We start from the raw sequence: 21,275 nt of genomic DNA on the forward strand, positions 1-21,275 counted from the left end.
TTCCGTGATCAAATATTTTGATAATTGGTTTGCTAGTTAATATCGTGATGATTTTAACTCTCGCTAGTTCGCACTCACTTGTCCAGTTCCAGATCGAGTCTTTTTTCATCAGCGCGGTAATAGGTGATATTAGTATTGCGAAGGCTAGAATGAATCTTCTGAAGTAATTTGCGAGGCCCACAAATTGTCTTACTTGTTTAACACAGGTTGGGACAGGATTTTGTGTAAGCGCTTGAATTTTCTTGTCTGTTGGGCGTATACCAGACGTGGATATTTCACGACCCAGGTACTCTATTTTTGTTTCGAGAAACCTACATTTTTTATAATTTAGTGAAAAGTCGGCGCTAGTGAGTGCTTGGAGTACTATTTTCAAGTTACGCAAACCCTCATCGATGGTCTTTGACGGAATCAGAACGTCGTCTAAGTATACCAGAGCAATCGTGTAACGTAAGTTCCCGAGCGCGCTGTTTATAGCTCGTTGGAATACGGCAGGAGCATTAGCTAGGCCAAACGGTATTCGTAGGTATTCGTACTGCCCATCCGGCGTTACAAATGATGTCTTGTCCCGTGAATCTTTAGCTATTGGCACCTGGTAGAACCCCGAAGCCATATCAAGACTCGTGAAAAATACTCCCTTCCCCAGGCGATCTAACTGGTCGTCTATTCGCGGTATTGGGTAACGATCCTTTACTGTGAGTTCATTGAGCCGTCTGAAGTCGTGACACATGCGATCTTCATTTTCGTTTTTTCGCACCAACAACGTAGGGCTTGCATACTGTGAGTTACTTGGTTGTATTATCTGATTTTTTAGTAAGTCTTCTATGATTTCTCTAACCTTTTGTCGTTCGGCAAGGGACATTCGATACGGGCGATAAAAAAATGTGGTGTCGCGTTTGAGTTTTATGGTGAGTTCGGCGTTGTTGACGGTGGTTAGTTGCTTTCCCGTTGTAACATTTTTTCCAAATTTGTCGAGTAGGTCTGACAGTCGCGCCCGGTCTGCTCCGGCCAGTCCTGTTTGTATGTCTTGTTTGCGGAGTGTCGAAACCGTGGCGTGATCGCTTCGAAAAACTTCCTCTGCGTGCTTTGCGCGCACGACTTTGAGACCCTCGGCGTCATACGTGAATGCAAGTCCGTGGTCAATGACATCGCGTCCGATCAGTACATCCGTTGGCATATCGTAGTTGTTAACAATATGTAGCGTACAGATAAAGTCAACGGCCTTAAGCGATACTAGTGTTTCTACTACTTCAGTTGAGGTGACTGTGCAGCCGCCTAACCCTGAGAGTTCCAATCGTCGTGGTGTGCGCGTCAAATTGCAGCGCGTAGCTGCTTGGTCCGATATCAAACTACAGTCACCTCCAGTATCGAGCAAGCAAGAAAACACTTTGTTTCTAATAATGATGATCTCGTCGTTCTTACGTCCCGGCTTTGAAAAGGCGTGCACCACTTGGTTGGGTGCTCGTTCCTTTTTAAAACAATTTGCTTCGATATGCCCCGGTTTCTTACAAAAGTTGCAAGTCATTGTGGACGGTTCACCCCCTTTACTAGAGCTCAACTCTCGCTTCAACTTACGACACTCGTGCCGTTTGTGCCCGGGGATCCCGCAATGATGACATTTGAAAGTTTTTGTTTTGGAATCGTGAGCTCGGCGCTTGCTAGCCGGAGGACCAGGGCTTATGTTGTTACAATCACGAGTGTATTGTTTACTGGTTATCGGCTCGGGACTACGGCTATCGTGTTGTCGCTTAGAATCTGCAAGCTCAGCATCAAAGCGACTCAGATGTTCGTAAAGCCTTGCCATACTACTAGGTTTACAAGCGTGCAGGCTGTCACGAATTCTTTGCTCATTAATTAAATCAATCACGATTACTACTATTGTCTTTTCCGGTATATCCCACCCGAGGCGAGAAAGTAAGTTATGCTTGTTGCGGACGAAACAAGCAAGCGTTTGGTCCCGGCGCGTAGTGTTATTCACAATGTCTCGGATCTCGTGTAAATAATTCCTGACTGACGGAAAGGTATGAGTTAGCGATATACGGAACCCTTCCCACTCCCGATTATCGGGGGTCCAGGTCTCCCACCAAGTTTTAGCATCGCCAAAGAGATTGTTTTCCGCTCTGCCAAGAAGTTCCGTATCCGTCCATCCATGAATGCGCTAGAGTTTCTCCAGTTGTCCACACCAAGCCTCGGCCGTGTACCCAGCATTTCTACTCGGATTGAATGGCGGCACTGCGACGACTTCAGAGGTCTGTTTCGCGTTCCTCACCAAGGATTGCATAAATGTTCGAAAATCACTCATCTCACTCAAACCCGAGGAAGCGCTCGAACGACCGTCACGTCTGCCCGAAGGCATTATTGGGATCTCGAGTCCACTCGCGAAAAAGTAGAAAAAATACAGTATTCGCGTATTCCACTTCTGATGTTAGGAAATAGGAAAATGAAACTCGGGAGAGGCAATCTTATGGAGAACAAGGTTTATTCCGGACTGGACGCTTCAGTAGACTGAGTACGAATGAATACAATTCACAAAGTCCGAGTAAACAGAAGATGCGCTGGCGGGGAGAAGGGCTAAGCCTATCTGCCTAAGGTGTCACACGCTTCGCGTGTGTGGATGTCATAACAACATAAAAACCGTTTCGGGTATGAGGCATCAAAATTTTCAGGTAGTGAAATGTTGTCAATCGTCCAGAAAAATAAAAATGCGTAACGAATTTGTTATACGAGATTAATGTTGCGTAAAGTCTGCAATTTTAATCGAAGTCATGATATTATTTCCATGATGATTCATAGCCCAGCATTAGAACCGAGGTTGGTGGTCCAAAAATGTCATACCTGAATTTTAATGTCTGGCTTCCTCACGCGAAAATCGTCTTGAGCAAAATATTCAAAGTTGCCTTCCTGAACACTGGCAAGACAGGTAATGTTGAAAGCACATTGATCCAGTAATCGTGGCCCATACTCTTCCCAAGATACGCTCAAATTTATTTCTTCCACAACGCCAGGTTTAATTAAATGTTTGGTTTCGGAACGTTTGATGGCATTTCCAATGCGCCCAGTATAAAGGACCGCCTCTACGCAAATGATGACTGACACATGATATTCTTGACTACTGTTGTTATTTTTGGTTATCAGCGACACACTGCAAAAAGAAAAGAAAGAATTATGCAGCTAAGTTTTCAGAGTAATTTTCGTATTGTACTCAATACCTTTGTGAGGAACTGTTTACAATATGCGCCGAATAGAAAATGGCATGAACAATTTTGCCAGCTTGAACGTGTTTCTGAGCAGAAAATGAAATCGAATAATTCAATATGTATGTAAGGCGTACAAGTGGTATATTTCGGCTGTCCATGTATCGATCACATTGATACAAGGTTGAACGAACGCTGTAAAAATCTATAAACGTAAGTATGAAACGAATGTCATCGTGAGAAGGAGCGATATGTCATAATATTTTCGACGGGTAGTAGGCCAACCAATAAAGCAGAAAATTAGTGATTCTGTGACAAAGTAGTATTAGGATACCGACTATGCCATTACACGAAAGACAGTCCATAGTTATATTCTGTCATGTTTCTTACTCGCAACTATCATTCATTAATTTTTTATAGACATTTAAAAGCAAAAAATCGTGTGTTTTTCCTTTTTCGCTTGTAAAATCAAAACTTATGAAGCAACCTTAATGCTTTTCATAAACGAATTATATCTCGTTATCGCACGGCCCGGCACGGCCGAGTTCCCACAGCAGCTCACAGTGGGCTGAATCGCTGAAAAAGTCGGTAAAAGTACGCCAATGTTGTGATTGTAACGAAATTTTGCGTCCATACGTTTTCGCGGTCGCTAATCACGAATCAGAAGTTGAATTTGCAAAATTCAAAATGGCGGATCCAATATGGCCGACCTACACCACAAAATTTCATTGGATTTGTTCTCATGGTTCTGTGGACGTGGTAGAGGATGACGATGGATGCGAATAGTTTAGATGTAGGTATTTTAGTATATATTGACGATGACTTGTACCGTTTCAAATACATAAAAATGTTTGAAATACATGTCTCATATTTCATCAAGCCACGCTTTGTACTCTTTTTTTTTTTGGTTACTATTCATGACAAACCACCAAGTAAAACCTGGATATACTAAGTGTAACCTTGAGAAACCATTTTGACTCAGGAATTTAGAATGTTGATATGACATTCATTTTCAAAAACCTGGAAAACATAAGTACGAGACGTTTTACTCAAATTATATTGGATCCGCCATTTTGAATTTTGCAAATTCGACTTCAGATTCGTGATTAGCGACCTCGAAAACATATAAACACAGAATTTCGTCACAATCACAACCTTGGTGTACTTTTGCCGACTTTTTCAGCGGTTCAGCCCACTGTGCGACGCGGGGAAGCGCGTATAGTAATTGTATTTTGCGCCTCTTCCTTCAGAGATCAAATTGTAGTACCCCTCACTTGCCTCATTTGTCGCCACAAGTTTTAAAGCAAGCTTTTTTCCCGGGTTGCTATGCAACCCATATCCTGCTCCGTTGTTTATTCTCATTCTTTCGCTTTGTGTCAACGTCGTCACACGCGAAATATTAATAAAAACGCAAAAAGTCAAAAAAAAAATGGGAAAGAAGAGGAATCACGATCATTCACCGTCAAGGGAAAAGAAAAAGAAGGTCTTCGCTGAGAGACTAAGAGGAATGGTGACAAATATTAACCGGAAAAATAAAAAACGTAAGTGGAGAAGATCTTAATCTGTGCTTACGGGGCGAAAATGACCACCACGAAAATTGACTCTTTCTGAAAGATCAATTACTGACAAAGATTTGTTGGTCTCGACACCTTGTTGCTATGCCAGCGATTTGATTGCTCGGCCGCGTGCTTTCGGTCTGACCGGGGCGCACGCCTTCGTCTGACGAAGGAATGCAACATGCATTGTTCAGTTTCCTGGGTCTGACCCTCGGAAATGAAATTTTTCCTTTCAATGAAAAATTGAACAATTTAAAGACGATGTAAGGCAAGTATTGGCAATTTGCCCGTTTACCTTTCAGGTTATAGATCGAGTTCGCCCCATCGTCGGGATCGCTCTCGAACCCGTCACAGGAGAAACGGCGAACGCAGACGAAGGTCAGATCGTCGCGGCCGATCTCCTGAAAATCGCTCACGATACGACATCAGTCGATCACGACGTTCGAGAAGATCTTCGCGTCACACTCCTCGCTCAGAGCGTAGTCGCTCGGATCATTCTCGGCGCTCGGGTCATTCTCATCGCTCGGGTCATTATCGTCGCTCAGAGCAGCGCCGCTCACGGCGTAGTCGCTCGGGTCATTCCCGTCGCTCAGAGCGGAGTCACTCGCGTGAAATTGGCCAGGCTCACAACAACTTCCGCAGGAGTCGGAGGAAGAGCGAGAGGAATTTCCGATACGGACTCAGGAAAATGACGAGGTGGAAATAGATACCGCGCAGTTGCCAGCGGGCGCACTGGGGGCCGAAACAATAGCCCCGGTCGACAGGGAACAACACGCGAGCGTGACCGCAACGGACAATGAAAACCAGCCTGATCATGAAGTTGACCTTGGAGAGGACGTATTAAACGTTATTGGACCGCGTTTGGAACCGGACCAGAAAAAGGCCCCTGCATTGCACAAGGATATTGTCATTCGTTGGAAAGAGATCTTTAAAAAAGGGATTTCTAACGAGGAAAACAAGAACCTAGTGGAAAAATATAATATTCCCGAAACTTGCGGATTCATAGCTGCCCCAGTGCTAAATTTGGAGGTTATTGCTGCAATACAGGAGAATGTCAAAACAAGAGACAAGCGTATTACGGAAAAACAAGAGCGCATCGCTGCCTGCATGGCAGCCAACGGAAAAGCTATCGCGATTACATTAAAATCGGACAGTCCAGATAAACTCGAACGGCTCGAAATTGAGAGCGACATAGGAAGACTCCTGGCTTTTGTCCAGAGGGAGGAATCAGAAATTCGCAAGAGTTTAATCCTCGCGAATCTCAATTCATCCGTCAGAGAAATCTTGACGGGCTCGACCGTCGACGGTTTCCTGTTCGGGGAAAATCTGGAAGAAAAAATAAAGACTGCAAAGACGATTGAGCGTGCATCAAAGGACCTTATCCAACGGGAAAAACCATCAAAATTCAAGGATTCAAAAAACCAGAGGGGTCCGCCGGCGAAGCGACAGTTAATGCGCAAGAGGAATTGGACGTCGAGCGGGCCAAAGAAACCGACGAACGACAAGTTGGGCCGGGACCGAAGAAAACATATCCTCGAAAGACGCGGTTCCCGGACAGACGCCGTTAATTCCCAACGTACGTAAATCTGCGGGTCGGTTACGGTTTTTTCATCGAGCATGGGCAAAAGTATCGGCTGATCGCGAGATTAATGAATGGATTAGAGGGTTAAAAATACCCTTCACATCGCTTCCTGTGCAGGGCCGAATCGGGGAAAAAACAAATTGGTAAAATAACGAGAAATTGGCAATCGAGAGCGAAATCAAAAGGTTATTAGAAAAGGGCGCGATACAGACGGTTACTCCGTCATCCGACCAGTTTTTATCAAATGTTTTTCTGGTGCCAAAATCCGACGGTACGCAACGATTCATTTTAAACTTGAAAAAACTTAATGAATTCATAAAGGCGGAACATTTTAAGATAGAATATTGGCGCGTGGTGAAGTCGCTAATTGAGCCTAATTGTTTTATGGCATCAATCGATATAAAGGACGCGTATTACCTCGTATCAATCGCCAAGAGTTCTCGAAAGTTTTTACGTTTCCAATACAGCGGTGTATATTACGAATTTAATTGCTTACCGTTCGGTTTAAATGTCGCACCTTTCGTATTTACGAAAATACTCAAACCAGTGGCAGCATATTTAAGAAAACAAGGCTTTAGATCCGTTTTCTATTTAGATGATATTTTGCTTATCGGGAAATCATACAAAGAGTGTGCGAAAAACTTTCAAGCTACGACGGCTATTTTAGAAGAATTCGGGTTCATAATCAATCAGAAAAAATGTTGTACGATTCCCAAAAAACGATGCAAATATCTAGGGCTTATTTTCGACTCGGAAAAAATGACAATCGAGTTGCCAGAGGAAAAAACCAAAAGATCTCTTGATCTATTGAAGAAACTTAGGAAAATGAAAAAGTGCTCGATTCGTGAGTTCGCATCTTGGATCGGTACTCTCGGCTCGTGCTGTCCAGCAATGAAATATGGCATGATACATATGAGACGGTTCGAAAAAGTCAGATTATTAGCGCTCGAAGCAAATAATAATAATTATGACATGACCATGGTCATTCCGGAGGAATTAGAACAAGATATAGATTGGTGGACGGTAAATATAGCCTCAGCCAGTGCCTCGCTGAATGAGCCAGTATTCGATTACGAGATTTTTACCGACGCTTCGCGTACAGGATGGGGAGCAGCTTGCGAGGGGTGACGAGCAAACGTACACTGGAGCACGTATGATTTAAAGTTCCACATCAGTCATCTCGAGTTGGTGGCCGCATTTTTCGGACTTGAATGTTTTTTAAGCCACAAGAAACAATGCAACGTGCTTCTTCGTATCGACAACACCACCGCGGTAGCTTACATAAATCGTATGCGAGACAGCCGGTTCGATAATCTTAGCGATATAACGAAACAAATTTGGAATTGGTGCGAGGTCAGAGATATTTGGATCGTTGCGGGATATATCGCATCGGAAGAAAATATAGAAGCAGATTACGAGTCACGAAAATTACAGCCCGAAACAGAATTCGAACTTGCGGATTATGCGTTTCAAAAAATAGTAAAGGTCTGGGTGAGCCAAGAATTGACCTGTTTGCCTCGCGAACAAATACGAAATGCAAGCATTATATTTCATGGCGTCGGGACCCCGAGTCATTCGCGATTGATGAATTTACCGTAGAATGGAATCAATGGTTTTTTTACGCTTTTCCGCCATTCTCAATTATTTCGAGAGTTTTGCAAAAAATTTGCCAGGACCGCGCAGAAGGAATCGTGGTTGTTCCATATTGGGAAAGTCAACCTTGGTTCCCCTTTTTCTCTTCGTTATTGATTGGTGATCTTGTTTATTTCAAACCAAACGTTAATCTGTTGCGTTCTTCCAACAGGGACCCTCACCCGCTGTCGAAGCAACTTACATTGGTTGCCGGCAGGCTATCAGGGAAGCGTTCATCTTGAGACAAGCCCCAACGGAGTCAATCGACATTCTTATTGCGTCTTTAACAGATGCAACGATCCGGCAGTATGATTGTGGGTTAAAAAAATGGTGGTGTTTCTGTGCAACCACCAGTCTCGATCCGTTGAGGGGCTCGCCAGTGGACGTTTTATCGTTCCTTACAAGAGAATTCAAAAACAACGCGTCATATGGGTCGCTCAATTGTTATCGTTCAGCGCTTTCACTTATTCTTGGTTCGAGTTTAGGTGAAGATGACAGAATAACACGATTTTTTAAGGGGGTTTCCAAAATTAAGGCCTTCTGCGCCACGGTATGATTCGACGTGGGACCCACAAATTGTGTTACGATTACTTTCAAGCTGGGGTTCAAATGAAGAACTTTCGTTAGAGCGACTCTCTATGAAACTAGTAACGCTACTAGCGTTAATGACAGGCCATCGGCTGCAAACTTTTTCGTTAATAGATATTCGTAATATCCGAAAAGTCGACGAAAAATCGTACGGGATAAAAATTCCGGACCGAATAAAAACTTCGGCTCCAAATAAAAAGCAACCGGTATTGCGCTTACCGTTTTTCACAGAGGATAGGTCAATATGTCTAGCGTCAGCTCTCGAAAGTTACTTGGAAAAAACAAAAGATCTACGTAACGCGATTTTAAGTCTTTTCATTTCTTTCCAAAAACCGCATAAGGCGGTTACGTCTCAAACGTTATCCCGCTGGGTAAAGAAGATTTTGTCCATAAGCGGCGTCGAGATTAATGTTTTTTCCGCATATAGTACGCGTCACGCCGCCACCTCAGCAGCAAAACGGGCTGCCGTAAGCGTCGATTTAATTCGAAAAACGGCGGGTTGGACGCAGGAGTCTGCAACCTTCGGTCGATTCTACGACCGAGAGGTTTTGTCAAACGAAGTCCAATTTGCTGAAGGTGTTCTCGGTAATAGAGATTAAGGCTTTATGTTTGTGACCTTATTTGATTCTTAAAATATGCAGGGCGAAAAATTACATGCGTATTATTGCATTATTGCGTTTTTGGTTTGAAATGTTATGAAAATTTCAAAATGTTTAAAAAATAAATATAACAATTTTCTCAACAGCCGTAACTCGCTTTAAACAGCTACAATTTGATCTCTGAAGGAAGAGGCGCAAAATACAATTAACGATTAAACGAACTTACCTAAGTGAAGTTCAATCGTGATTGTATGAGCGCCTCTTCCGAAGAGATCAGTCCCGCCCACCCATTAATCTCGTATGAGATACCCAAAATATATCTGTTACGACTTAGAAAATAGAACTTTAAAAAAATGAGAATAAACAACGGAGCAGGATATGGGTTGCATAGCAACCCGGGAAAAAAGCTTGCTTTAAAACTTGTGGCGACAAATGAGGGAAGTGAGGGGTACTACAATTTGATCTCTTCGGAAGAGGTGCTCATACAATCACGATTGAACTTCACTTAGGTAAGTTCGTTTAATCGTTAATAATACTACTACAGTAATAATAATGTAAGTATGTAAACGCGCTTCCCCGCGTCGGCCGATCTACCCTCCCTACTCAACCGCTTTCACACGCTCGTCCGTTTCCACTCATGTTTGCAAGTATATTCCACCTATTTCGCAGCATTTTAACGCAAAATCAGAATATACGTCTTGTAGTACTATACTTCTACTTTCAAAATCTGTTTGGAGAATTGAAATAGGATGATCAGTAACGCATCCAGGCACGCTGCAAAATAGTGCAAAACAAAATTCGAATGGCAATTATGGTAAAACTAATTATCCGACAGCGCCCGGATTCATTCACTACTATCTCGCGGAGAGCTTGCGCTATAACTTGAAAAAATGGCGGCGTTATACATTTTTGGAAAAATGCCATGTTTTACGGTTTTTCCGGTTTATTTCCGTTAATTCGATCGAGTCGTTTCAGAGCTCATTTTCTTTGTCTTTTTATTATCTACAATTCGTCTATTAAAAATATTAGGACTGCTTCATAAGTTTTGATTTTACAAGCGAAAAACGAAAAAAAAACACGATTTTTTGCTTTTAAATGTCTCTATCTAATAAAAAAGTTTCAAACAAATGAACAGGTAGAGAAAGATTATAATAAAAATAGTAAAAAAAGACTATAATAACAATAGTATAAAAAAGATCATAATAATAATAGTATACGCAAGAAATTGGCGGTGGGGTGAGATCCCGAAAACAAAACAAAAAGCATCTAGTAAACCCTTTGACAGCTGTCATCGGCTGTTTATGACAGTCTTTGACAAATATCTTTACAGCTATCTCTTTCTGACGCGCAAAAAATGAACATGCAAACGAAAATTATCAAGATGATTCCCGACCGGAATTGTCTTTTTCACGCGTTGGCGTATTGTGTATACGGCACTCAAGATCGACACGCAGAGGTGAGACTGAGTATCGTTTCAAATATAGTGGATAATTGGTCTACATTTGCGGGTTTTATTACAGGTAATGAGTCAAACGGTGCTGTGATTAGGTCACCTGGTGATTACAAATCACATATGAATAAAAATGGAAAATACGGGGGAGAAGCAGAATTAGCTGCAGCTGCGGACATTTTTAAGATATGTTTAATCGTGTATCGCGAAGAACAAATTCATCCACACCGGATCGGATCACAAAATGAAACACAATTCTCGCTACTCTTCACCGGCGACGGAGACAGTGGACACTTTGATGTCTTGCAGAACCAAAATAAAATTCAGATAGTGAGTAATAAGTATGAAAAGTGAAAATCAAATAATAGTAAATCTAAATATATCACCAAACAGTCAACAGGACAGCCAGGATTTACGATGACAATGGAGTTAGGAGGAGTTTCAAGCAGCAGACAAGGCGATGAAGATGGTGGATGGTCGGAAGTATCACAAAAGTAAGAGGAAAATAAAATTGTAAGTGCGAAGAACCAAATAAGCCATAGAATAATATCTATCAAATATTCGTATAACCAGGTAAGAGGACGACCAGGATCGATGTTGACCACAAGAGAAAGAGGTGTTTTGCGGAATGAACAGCAACGCAAATATTGAGAAAAAAATAATATAAAGAAGGTAATTTTGGAGAATAACCGGCAGAGCGGTAGTAAAAATAATTCAACGAAGGGTGTCGAAGAATTAGAAGAATCAATTGTGATTATTGATTTGGAAAATAAATCAAGAGGACGACCAACCAATGTGATGGACATAGAAGAGCGAAAAATTAGACGACGAGAACAGCAGCGAAAATATAGGGAAGCGAACAAAAAATATCATACTGGCTTTTCAACAAACGAACAGAAAGGAGGAGTTTCAACCAGCAGACAAGGCGATGGAGACGGTGGATGGTCGGACGTATCACAAAAGAAAAAGGAAAATAAAATTGTAAGTGCGAATAACCAAATAAGCCAGAGAATAATAATAAACAAATATTCCTAAGTAGTATAGGGGCACTTTGGGGCGTCACAACAAACCCCCCTCGCTCCCCTCTCCGGCGCCAGCCCCGCGCCTAGGAGTGACTTTGGGGCCCCTTCCTCTTCCCCCGCAGCCCCTCGTCTAGGAGGTATTTTATTCTAGAAGCTTCTCCGGACGACCACCCCTTTCCCGCAACCCCTTACCAAGGAGCGGTTTTTCCGCCTCGAAGCTCCGCGGCTCGTCAGCCCTTCGCCCGCGACCCCCTCGCCAAGTGGTGAATATCGTGTGACGACCCCTTACCCCGGGTACCGTTGACCGCGAATCAGATTCCGGACTCTACGGGATGGCCTCTGGGCCTGTGCACCCTGACCATGGGACGATCTCCTTCCCCTCACCCTGGTGCCCCTGGCCGTGCGGCCGATTCTGGGGCCACCTACCCATCTGGCCCCGCTACCTCCGTTCACGGAGCGAACTCTGCGACTTGGACGTATCGGGTTACAGGTCTTCCACCCCGGCTCTCGTTCTTTCTCCATCCCTGCTCTCTGTGTCGGGTGCTCGTGTCACTGACCTTACCCAGCCGTCAGTGTTTATCCTAAGGTTTACGTGTGCTTGGAAAATATAGACCTGGTCACTCTCTCTCTCTTTCCTAATGCAAGACTATAGGCATACTTAGATGTACGAGGATCAGGGCGGGTGGGTGAGGAAACAGAACTCAATGGTGGATTGCGTAGAAAAATCAAATCTCATCCTCACAGGTTTATTCGGTTAACACAGGTGCAAATACATACATGGTTATTACAGATAACGAATAAATGATAATTACAATGTTCTTATAATTACACAAGATATGTTAGCAAGGTTTTTTATTTACCAGCCTTATAATCAGCAACATTACAATTCTTAGAGGTACAACATTGAAGACAACTTATAGGATAAATGTGATTTGAATTGATGGAGTTAGTTTTGCGTTTTGTGACATGGGCTATTTGGTTGTGGAATAATTCTGCGATACGATCGTTTCTTTCGAGGTCAGGAGTAAATATATTGAGAAAATCCCGCAGAGAAAAACCAGCAGCCATAAAGTGCATAAACATAATACAAAATTGTCCACATACATCAGAAGTGAGGCTTTGAAGCTGTCTGTCGTTCCAGTCGTATCGTCTGCAATTGCTTCGTAAAGTCCGCTTATGGTGAGGGACGAATGGTGGTAATCCGAAACTGTCGAAGTATGTACCGTGTCCGGAGGAACTGACGAAAAATGCCACCCAGTGGCTACCGGGGCGTGTGTGATCATCCGTGTTTGACACAAAGGCTGTCGGGCGTGTCCAGATGAGGGGTATCTGATCCGCTGCAAAAACCCCGGTCTTCCCGTTCGGAATTGGCGGCATCGCGCTCCATATCTGTAGACTGTCCATTCTGTACCTCGTCTTCTTCTTCTCCTTCTTCTTCTTCTTCGCCCTCGTTATCGGAGATAATCATACCACTCGTAGAAGATTGTGAGGAGGTATGTGAGTCAATCGCAGTAGTAAGTATGTCGTAGGGAACGGTAACTTCGCCGTCTGACGTAGGCGCAGACGGATCAGGAGAGATTTTCAGTGAAGCGACTGACTTTGGTATTACCTGCAGTGGCTGATTACTAGTCGAACTCTCCTCTCCGGTGATTTTGGGCTTACTGGCTGACAATGCTTCTGTATAATCGTATTTAGTTAGAATATTGTTATTGTTGATCCATTTCTTCAGTTTGAGTGCGTTGTTCATCGCACATTTGAAAAATTCCTCCTTCTTAACGCCGTGGAAGAAGCACCATACCGAAGACCGTTCCAGTTTGTCCAACGCCGGGCAATCGATGTCCTCCAAGTTGAATACTTGACGCGCGGTACTACTTTCAATATATTTACATTTATCGTGTCCACGGGCAAAGATTCGATGAGCGTTACGTGCGATTTCTCGGAGGTCAACGTCTAATTGAACCAGCGAGATATCACCTTCAAACCACTCGATGCCATGATGGTAGCAGGTTACGTAATTGTTCACGCCACGTTCTTTGAGCGGCAGATCCGTGAAGGGATATGGCGGTTCTATTAACCAATGCGCCGAGTAGCGGTGATCGATGGTGACGACTGCCACCTCTTTCGGTATAAATTTACCATAGATATTTCGAAATCCTTGAATATCTATCACGTAATCCATACTTGAACTTGAAAGAATGTAGTCGAATAAATAGAGAGCTGGAAGAGCGAACCTGCAGTGACGTAGTTTGAATGCTGACTGGCTCGGCACCGTAGTTACGGGTGTTTATATACAGCCTTGTGTTACAATCCCCGTCTCAATTTTTGTTTATCGGGTGTCTCCAGCCGGTCTGTTGCTCCCCTTGAAGACGTTGGCGTCGTGTAGTCACAGTGTTCTCTCTCTCTCTCTCTCTCTCTCTCTCTCTCTCTCTCTCTCTCTCTCTCTCTCTCTCTCTCTCTCTCTCTCTCTCTCTCTCTCTCTCTCTCTCTCTCTCTCTCTAACGGAAATCACCACCTGGTATGTCATAGAAGCGATCGTGATAGGAGGGGCGTGATCTCCCTCTCTTTCTTAGCCCGAAAAATCTGTAATGACCTGACGTGCAGCATCAACTTCAATAAGATTATCAAATTCAGCGTACACTAGGCAATTCACAGTTTCTTTGAGAGCATCGTCGAACCGCACTTCGACCCTGAGAGTTCCATGTTTGATGAGCAACCAGTGCGATGTACAGTTGGCCGAGAGGTCGGGGGTTAGGTCAAAAGCCAATAGACAATTTCCTTTAGCGAACTGCTGCCGGCCGATACCGTTTCCTTCGTTCAGAAAATGAATCCCCGTACCGGAGAAGAGGGTGTAATAAGCGTCCACGTAGAGATCGTCTTTGCCAAAACTCATCTGTAGCGGCTTCGATGGGACTTGCACCCCGTCGACGTACAACGACAGGAAATTCAAAGAGTAGTTTTGAAAATTAAACGGATTGCGCTGTCTGTCGCCGTTGAAGGCTTTATTGCTGACAAAACCGATTATCACTCGTTTCGGTAGTTGTCCGAGTACGACATTGTCCAGTGTTTCTGCCTGTACTCCTGCGTGTATGGTGAAAGACTTCACCTCGACTCTGGTTACGGGATATTTTGCCGTACCTTTGGCTAGCGTCCGTGCGTGCGCCAGCAAGATTCCAGGGCTGATCTTCATTCGGCGAACGAGCAGTGAAGTTTCCAGTATGTGCAGCTTGTGGCGATTTTCGGCTTCCATGATGCAAAAACTGTCTCTTGATCTCACAAGTCGACGACGCAGTTCCACACCGTTGATTAAAAATTTGTCTTGATTAAATACGTCACAGTGCAGATGTCCAATCAGATCAACGGTACGTGCATTGCTCATGATCCGTTTGCGTTCGATGAAACCTCGGTCAGCACCGACGGCGTCGGCGTCGTATACATCTGATACTCCATCCTCGCTGCCGTACCATAGAGCCGAAGAAAGATGGGATTTTTTGGCGGGCGGTGCGTAATTCAGTAGAGTCTCTATATGATTGAACATCGAGTGAAGCAGATTGTTTACCGGAGCGACATGCGGAGTAGCCGCGTTGCCTTCGCCTGCCGGTGGGGTAGGAGCAGACGGTTATAGCTTCACTCGTACGCTAAGCATAGTGTGTGCCAAATCGATGTATTCATCACCGTTTCCAGGTACAACAAATTCAATCGGGGAATCGTCGGTTAGAGATGATACGGGCTTGTAGTGTACCCATTGACCAGCCTCAATAGACGTTTGCGTTGGTGGTAGAGAAAACAAATCTAGTTCCGACTTCATACACTCACCCGAGTGCGCGTGCAGGAAGGCCATTGTTGATGTTTAGATTGAAGACGAGCGGCGCGTGGGCTTACCGGGGTCCGAATATGTCTGTAAGGTCCCGTTTTTTACAACACTTTTTCCGCTTAGTTTTCTTGACGGTTCCGGCATGCTTGGGTATCTTGGCCGATGTTTTCTTTTTCGACCTTCGTCTAATTTTTCTCGTAGTACCAGCTGCTCGGTGCGCGCCGACAAGTCTGTTGACGCGGGCAATGTTTGACTGACGCGCTAATCCGCCGGCTCGGCTTTTATAACCGCTGCCCTTCATGAGTTTATCAATTTTTTCTTCAGCAGCTCTTTTCAATTTGTGTCCTGATTCTATGAAACGACTCTTGACTGCCTGTTTGAACGGAGTGTCGTTTCTTACGTCTGTCATGACGTTCATCCCTGCACGTAGTGCTTCTCTTCCGACCGCGCGAGTACCACTGGACAGCAGAGGTAGTATTCGACGAAACAGGCTTCCCAAGAAGCTGCCGATTCCGTGCCCGCGTTGATGCGGTGCTCCTCGGTAAACCGTCTCAATGCCTCCACCGCCGAGCTGATTTTCGTAATGTTGTATATAATGAGCCATGTCGTACCTGGTATGTTTTCCCTCTCTTTTGCTGAGCGACTCCTGTGATTCCAGTCAATTACTGAACGCGTCTAAAATGCAGCGTCGTCAGTGTCCCGCTCGTGAATGGTGCTGGACTACCGAATTGATCTCTTATATCGATCTCGATGGTTTGAAAGTTCGTGAGCATCAGTGGTACGTAGTACAGTGGCGATAGTGTTTTCATCTCTGATTCGCCTTGTAAGATATTGTCTTTGCCGCATGTTTGAATGACTCGTAACAGCGGGGCGTAAACATCTCCAACGATACGTGGCTCCACCAGATCGCAATAAATAAACATCTGGCAGCCGGGGATCCTTGATGATTTGTTGGTTTCGGATACCTTGCAATCTGATACCTCAACTGCACCTTCCCCAGGAGTATTGTAATGCGTGACGCAGGGTATCGTTTCATTTTTCACTGGCGCATACCCCCGAGGGTGTTTAAACGTGAGTGGATAATGAATTTCGGCCAGCCCGACTTCCCAGTCTCCCGTTAGTTGAATCTGACGCGGTAACTGGGTAATGTAACAGCACGTCCGATTCTCCGGAAAAAACTGCATCGAGCTGTTGCTCGGTAAAGTTAGGTAAAACTGATCCCGGGACATTTTCTTTGATGCACGAGTCGAACGGTGAACACTCAACGACTGCGAGACATGCTGTAATAACACGCTATTTTATCATCCCCGTGTTTCCCCCTCCACACGCTGAAGTTCAGGGTCGTAGAACAAGCCGTCGATTACTTCGCCGTTGAGATCTTCCAAGACGTACACTATCAGTGAACGTGCAAGCACTCGTCGGATCTTGAATAATTGTTCGCTCCAGTTTGCCGCGTAGCCTTTTTCAAATGTTCCCTTGGTTTTACTAATACGTACAAAATCATTCTTATGGAATCTCGGTTTGCCATTTGGACGCGGAGGATAACGCTTTTCCATGTGGGCACGTGCTGTAGCAGCATTGCGAAGCGTCACTTCCGACGGCGCCATGCCGATGCTCGAGTGAACTGTATTGTTGTAGGCTTGCACGATTTGTGGCAAAACATCGACGTAGCGTTGCGTCTCTTTATGCGTGAAGTAACGCCACAGGCGTTCTTTGAGTGTACGATTGAATCGCTCCACGATAGCTGCTTTCACGTCGGGATTACGAGTAACACGATATCGTATTTCATTGTCGCGAAGTATCTTCTGAAAAGCACTCCCGACAAATTCTTTACCTTTGTCCGTTTGCAGTAGGTCGGGTCTGCGCGGCGTAGTGTGTAAAACTTGCTCGAAACCTTCAGCAACGGTTGCGGCTGTCTTTCGTTTCAGCGGGACCACCCATGCGTACTTGCACAATACATCGATGACCACCAGGAGATAGCGAAAACCGTTGTTGCGGCTCTTCATGGAACTCAGGTCAGCCAGGTCAGCTTCCCATACGTCGTCTATGTTGGAAACGTTGTACCTTGCTCTCGGAAATTTCCTGTGCACGGGCTTGTGTAAGGTGTAGGCATTCTGAGCTGCCAGCCATTTTCTCACCGAATCGCGAGAGTTGTTTTCGCGTGCAACATCTTCCAGAATTCGTGCTCCCGCGTAACCGGCAGTATGCGAGGGATTGTACTACGTTTCTTCAAGAAGAGTCGTCATTTTTCTTCAGCCGAAGTGTTTTCGAACCGGATTTTGCTCCGGTGGCGCGTTTGCGTAGAGCGTATCCTGCGTCGTGGGAACGGCTGGTTACGGGTGTAACGTTTGCGGAACTTCGTCACTTCGTCGGGGAACTACTGGTGTGTGTCAATAGTTGTTGCGATGTTACCGTCGGTAGACCCGGAGCGTCGAATGTGCGTATGTCTTTCCAAAGCGTATCGTTCCCCACGTATTCTCGGGGTACGTTGATCGTCTGAAGAAACCGTGCAAACTGACCAGCCCCTGTAGGAGTAAAAGTCTTCCTAGATCGCATGGCATGATTGACCAGGTGAACGATGTTTGTGCCGGGAACTGTAACGCCGTCTAACGAGACGGTTCCTGCGGCATCCCAAGAAAATCGTTCCGGTACGCTGCCAAGTTCGCGCATCAGCATTTCGGCCTTCGCACGATACTTCCTTGGTACCGCTGACGCGACTTTCTTTGCGCGCGCTTGAACGTTGCCAGGACTCGCAGCTACGGTGGGAGATATCATTGATTCTTCGGCTGTGTTTCCGTCTTCTTCTTCCTTCTCCTCCTCTTCCTCCTTCTCCTTTTCCTCGAGAACGTCTAATTTCATGGGTTTGCGTGCGTCGTTTGCAAAAAACAAATATCGTTGAAGTACCTGCTGATAGAGTTTCCATTTTTCTGCGTCGTCTTTCGACGGTTTGTTCAAGATGTCCTTCATCTCGTTGTCAAGTCTTGAAGCGGGATCGGTGCGTGTGGTAGTTGTATTTCCAGGTGAAAGCGTAGTGGCTATACCCTTGCTGACGCGTTGTTGAAATCTCTCCATACTCTCCATAGGAATTAAAACCATCTTCTTTGTACGTTCCATTTTGCTACTTGGAGAAGAGGCTGGAAGCTAAAGTCCCGAGTAACGGAGCGAGCAAGAGGGTGAGAAATCCGTTCCCACGTTGAACAAGAAAACGTTTTTTGGACTTCCAGGTACCCCGGTTGCTGGCCAACCGCCGTAATGTCTGTTTATGACGTGCCAGACGATTTTTCTGAATTCTGGACAGTGCTACGTTACCCTCCAAGGTGTTCAATGCACACTCACAAATAGTCTTTACCAGCGAATTGTCGGCCGTGCGTAGCAATGCCGATCTCTGCAACGGGTTCAATTTCTGCAGAGCGTGCAGCGCTACTGCGTTTGCTTTGGTGAAATCGGCACGAGCTCTGCGACCGGACGCGGTACGGCGTATTCGAGGCATCACAGCTGAACGACTGGAACCCGGTGCGCATTGGTGACCTTTATATCCTTTCGCGGAACGTAGACATAGTGATTATCGTCCGAAGGGAAGATGTTTGATCGGAAACGGCAATTCTCCGGAGTGGATTGCTTCAGGTCGAAAAGCAGATATCCGTGTGGCGCTGCGGTAGCGTCGTGATAGGCCTCTTGAAGAAACCTCGGATCTTCGGGATACACCTGTCTGGCAAGATGTTGAATTTGGGCACGATCCCGTGGATTTTTGAAAAAGACTATGTAGTTTGCGTTGAGGGAAATATCTCGTTGACCGTTGCCCTTGTGAAAGAGATTTTGTGTCATGTAGAAAACGCTGAGGTTCTTATGATGACAGACCTTGGTAAAAAGATCAACGACAACATTGTTTGTTGAAGCCTGTCGCATCAGATCGTCGATTACCAAAAGTTTCGGTTTTTTGTCACCCTCGTAATCGGCGTGTTGCGGTAACCCCTCGCGGTACTCTATACTCTTGTCCCCGTCGTACAACGGCTGCCATTCGTCAAAGTACCATATCACACGACTAAATCTTGTGTCGCACATTGACGTTCCATGACGCAGAAAGTTCTTAACGAAATTTGATTTACCGCATCCTGATGGCTCGGCTACAATGGCCGAAAACGGATGTTTCCAACGTGTGTCCGTCATCGAACAAGAAGAAGAAGAAGAAGAAGAAGAAGAAGAATCCAGGGATAATGCGGGATCCATAAAAAATTGAAACAATTGAAAACACGTTCTTTTACTACGCTAGCTTGCTCACGGCGGCGGCGGTGGCGGCGGCGGCACTCCTTTCGTGCGCTCACCATGAGCTTATTCAAGCGCACGCGGAAGCGTAACCGCGCAGGTACGAGCTCATCGGCGCGGTCGCGGTCGAGCTGATTGTACGTGAGGCGCGTACGCCATGAACTTATTCGTACGCGTGCGCGCAGTGATATCAGCTTGAAAACAGCGCGCCCCGCCGCGGTTTACGAGATGAATTTTTACGAGCAATGCGAGATTTTTTCACAATTTTTCATGCGTAGGGTTTTAGCGTGGTACTAACCTTTATACAGTTTGGCGGGACACATACAAGAGAGTATCTGATGGGTTGGCCTGGCGTCTCGCCAGTTGGAATAACAGACGGTTAGGGTAAGAATCCCTTCGGTGTCCTCTGTCTGTCCGTCTATTTGTTTGTCTGTATATCTATCTGTCGCTTAAACGCGCGCGTGGCTTGCCGTCCGGGTGTCTGTACTACCGCAGGGTGAGAAGAGGGAAGCTGTGGTGTGCAACTGCTCGGAGTCCGGGATCTTCGTCATCATCCAGTGCGATAACCGTAGGGCAGCGTATCGAAACTCGTGACGCAACAACGCCTTTTCACGTACACCGGTTTACACGTTTTGTGCTCGGAGCGCGTCACGACTGCGTGCAGTTCCGTTCGACGAATGGCGCAATACTCCAAGGGAATGGGTGCAGCGGCTTCTACCACCATCCGCTTGATGGCCTCGAAGTTGATTTTCGAGCTCGTTGCGTGATTCAGTGATATGCCTTTCACCTTGCAAATTTCCACCTCTTCACCATTCGGACGTTTAATGATGAAAGCATAGAATTTTGGCCCTCCGGAGACGAAAGCGCGTACAAAACTCCCACGGCCGTAAGACGCCAACTCGTCCGTGAGGTCGCCAAGAAAGTTACCCGTGGGAGGTTCATACTCGTTTGGCCTTCGGAGGTTTCGGGTATAAATTACTGAATCGGTGTCGTAATAGAGCACGCGCCGATCGAGCTTCTCAAGGAACGAGAAGAGCTTCAGCCGAGCCTGGGCAGTGGTGTACGAGGCAATCACGACGTTTGCCAGCGCTGACGGTTCAACGCTGTGTTGCGCGTGCGACCAACGCACGTACAACACTTCGTCGTTCACGGGCAGCAAACCGGACACCTCGACTCCAGGGTTGGTCAAAAGCTCGAGCAGCTGCTGACGCGTCTTTATAACCTCTGTTTTTACCAGATTCTCGCGTTGCCCGAACTTGCCCCAAAACGAATTTAAGCATAATTTGGAGACTGATCGCATGCCGGGTTTCTTAGCAATACGGTCGCGATCTAGCCGTATACCCTCGACCCGCCCATACTCATTAAGGTAGCGCATTCGAGCCGGCTCGTCCTCGCATTTAGCAGGCCAGCCGCTTGCCTCTTGCTTAATCTTGAGGAAGGTGTCGATATAGCCGGCGAAATGCCCACCTTCACGAGTAGTCGGGTCAAACGATGTCACCGTATACGACCAGATCTCGCTTATGCTCCTGATCTTGTATCCCATTTCCACGGCTTTTTTTAATTCGATCGACACCCACGTGC

General features: G+C 45.5%; 1 protein-coding gene across 4 annotated transcripts in view; it reads right to left on the reverse strand.

Annotated features, from left to right (window-relative positions):
* LOC107227861 (annulin-like) overlaps positions 1-21,275 on the reverse strand; it is a 486,920-nt gene that overhangs the window by 48,775 nt on the left and 416,870 nt on the right. For all 4 annotated transcript variants that reach the window (XM_046738423.1, XM_046738482.1, XM_046738525.1 and 1 more), the window contains one exon: positions 2,833-3,139. In XM_046738423.1, coding sequence (XP_046594379.1) covers positions 2,833-3,139 — 307 coding nt within the window. The remainder of the gene's footprint in view (positions 1-2,832; positions 3,140-21,275) is intronic.

This window comes from Neodiprion lecontei, chromosome 1, assembly GCF_021901455.1.
Source record: "Neodiprion lecontei isolate iyNeoLeco1 chromosome 1, iyNeoLeco1.1, whole genome shotgun sequence".
NCBI lineage: Eukaryota > Metazoa > Arthropoda > Insecta > Hymenoptera > Diprionidae > Neodiprion > Neodiprion lecontei.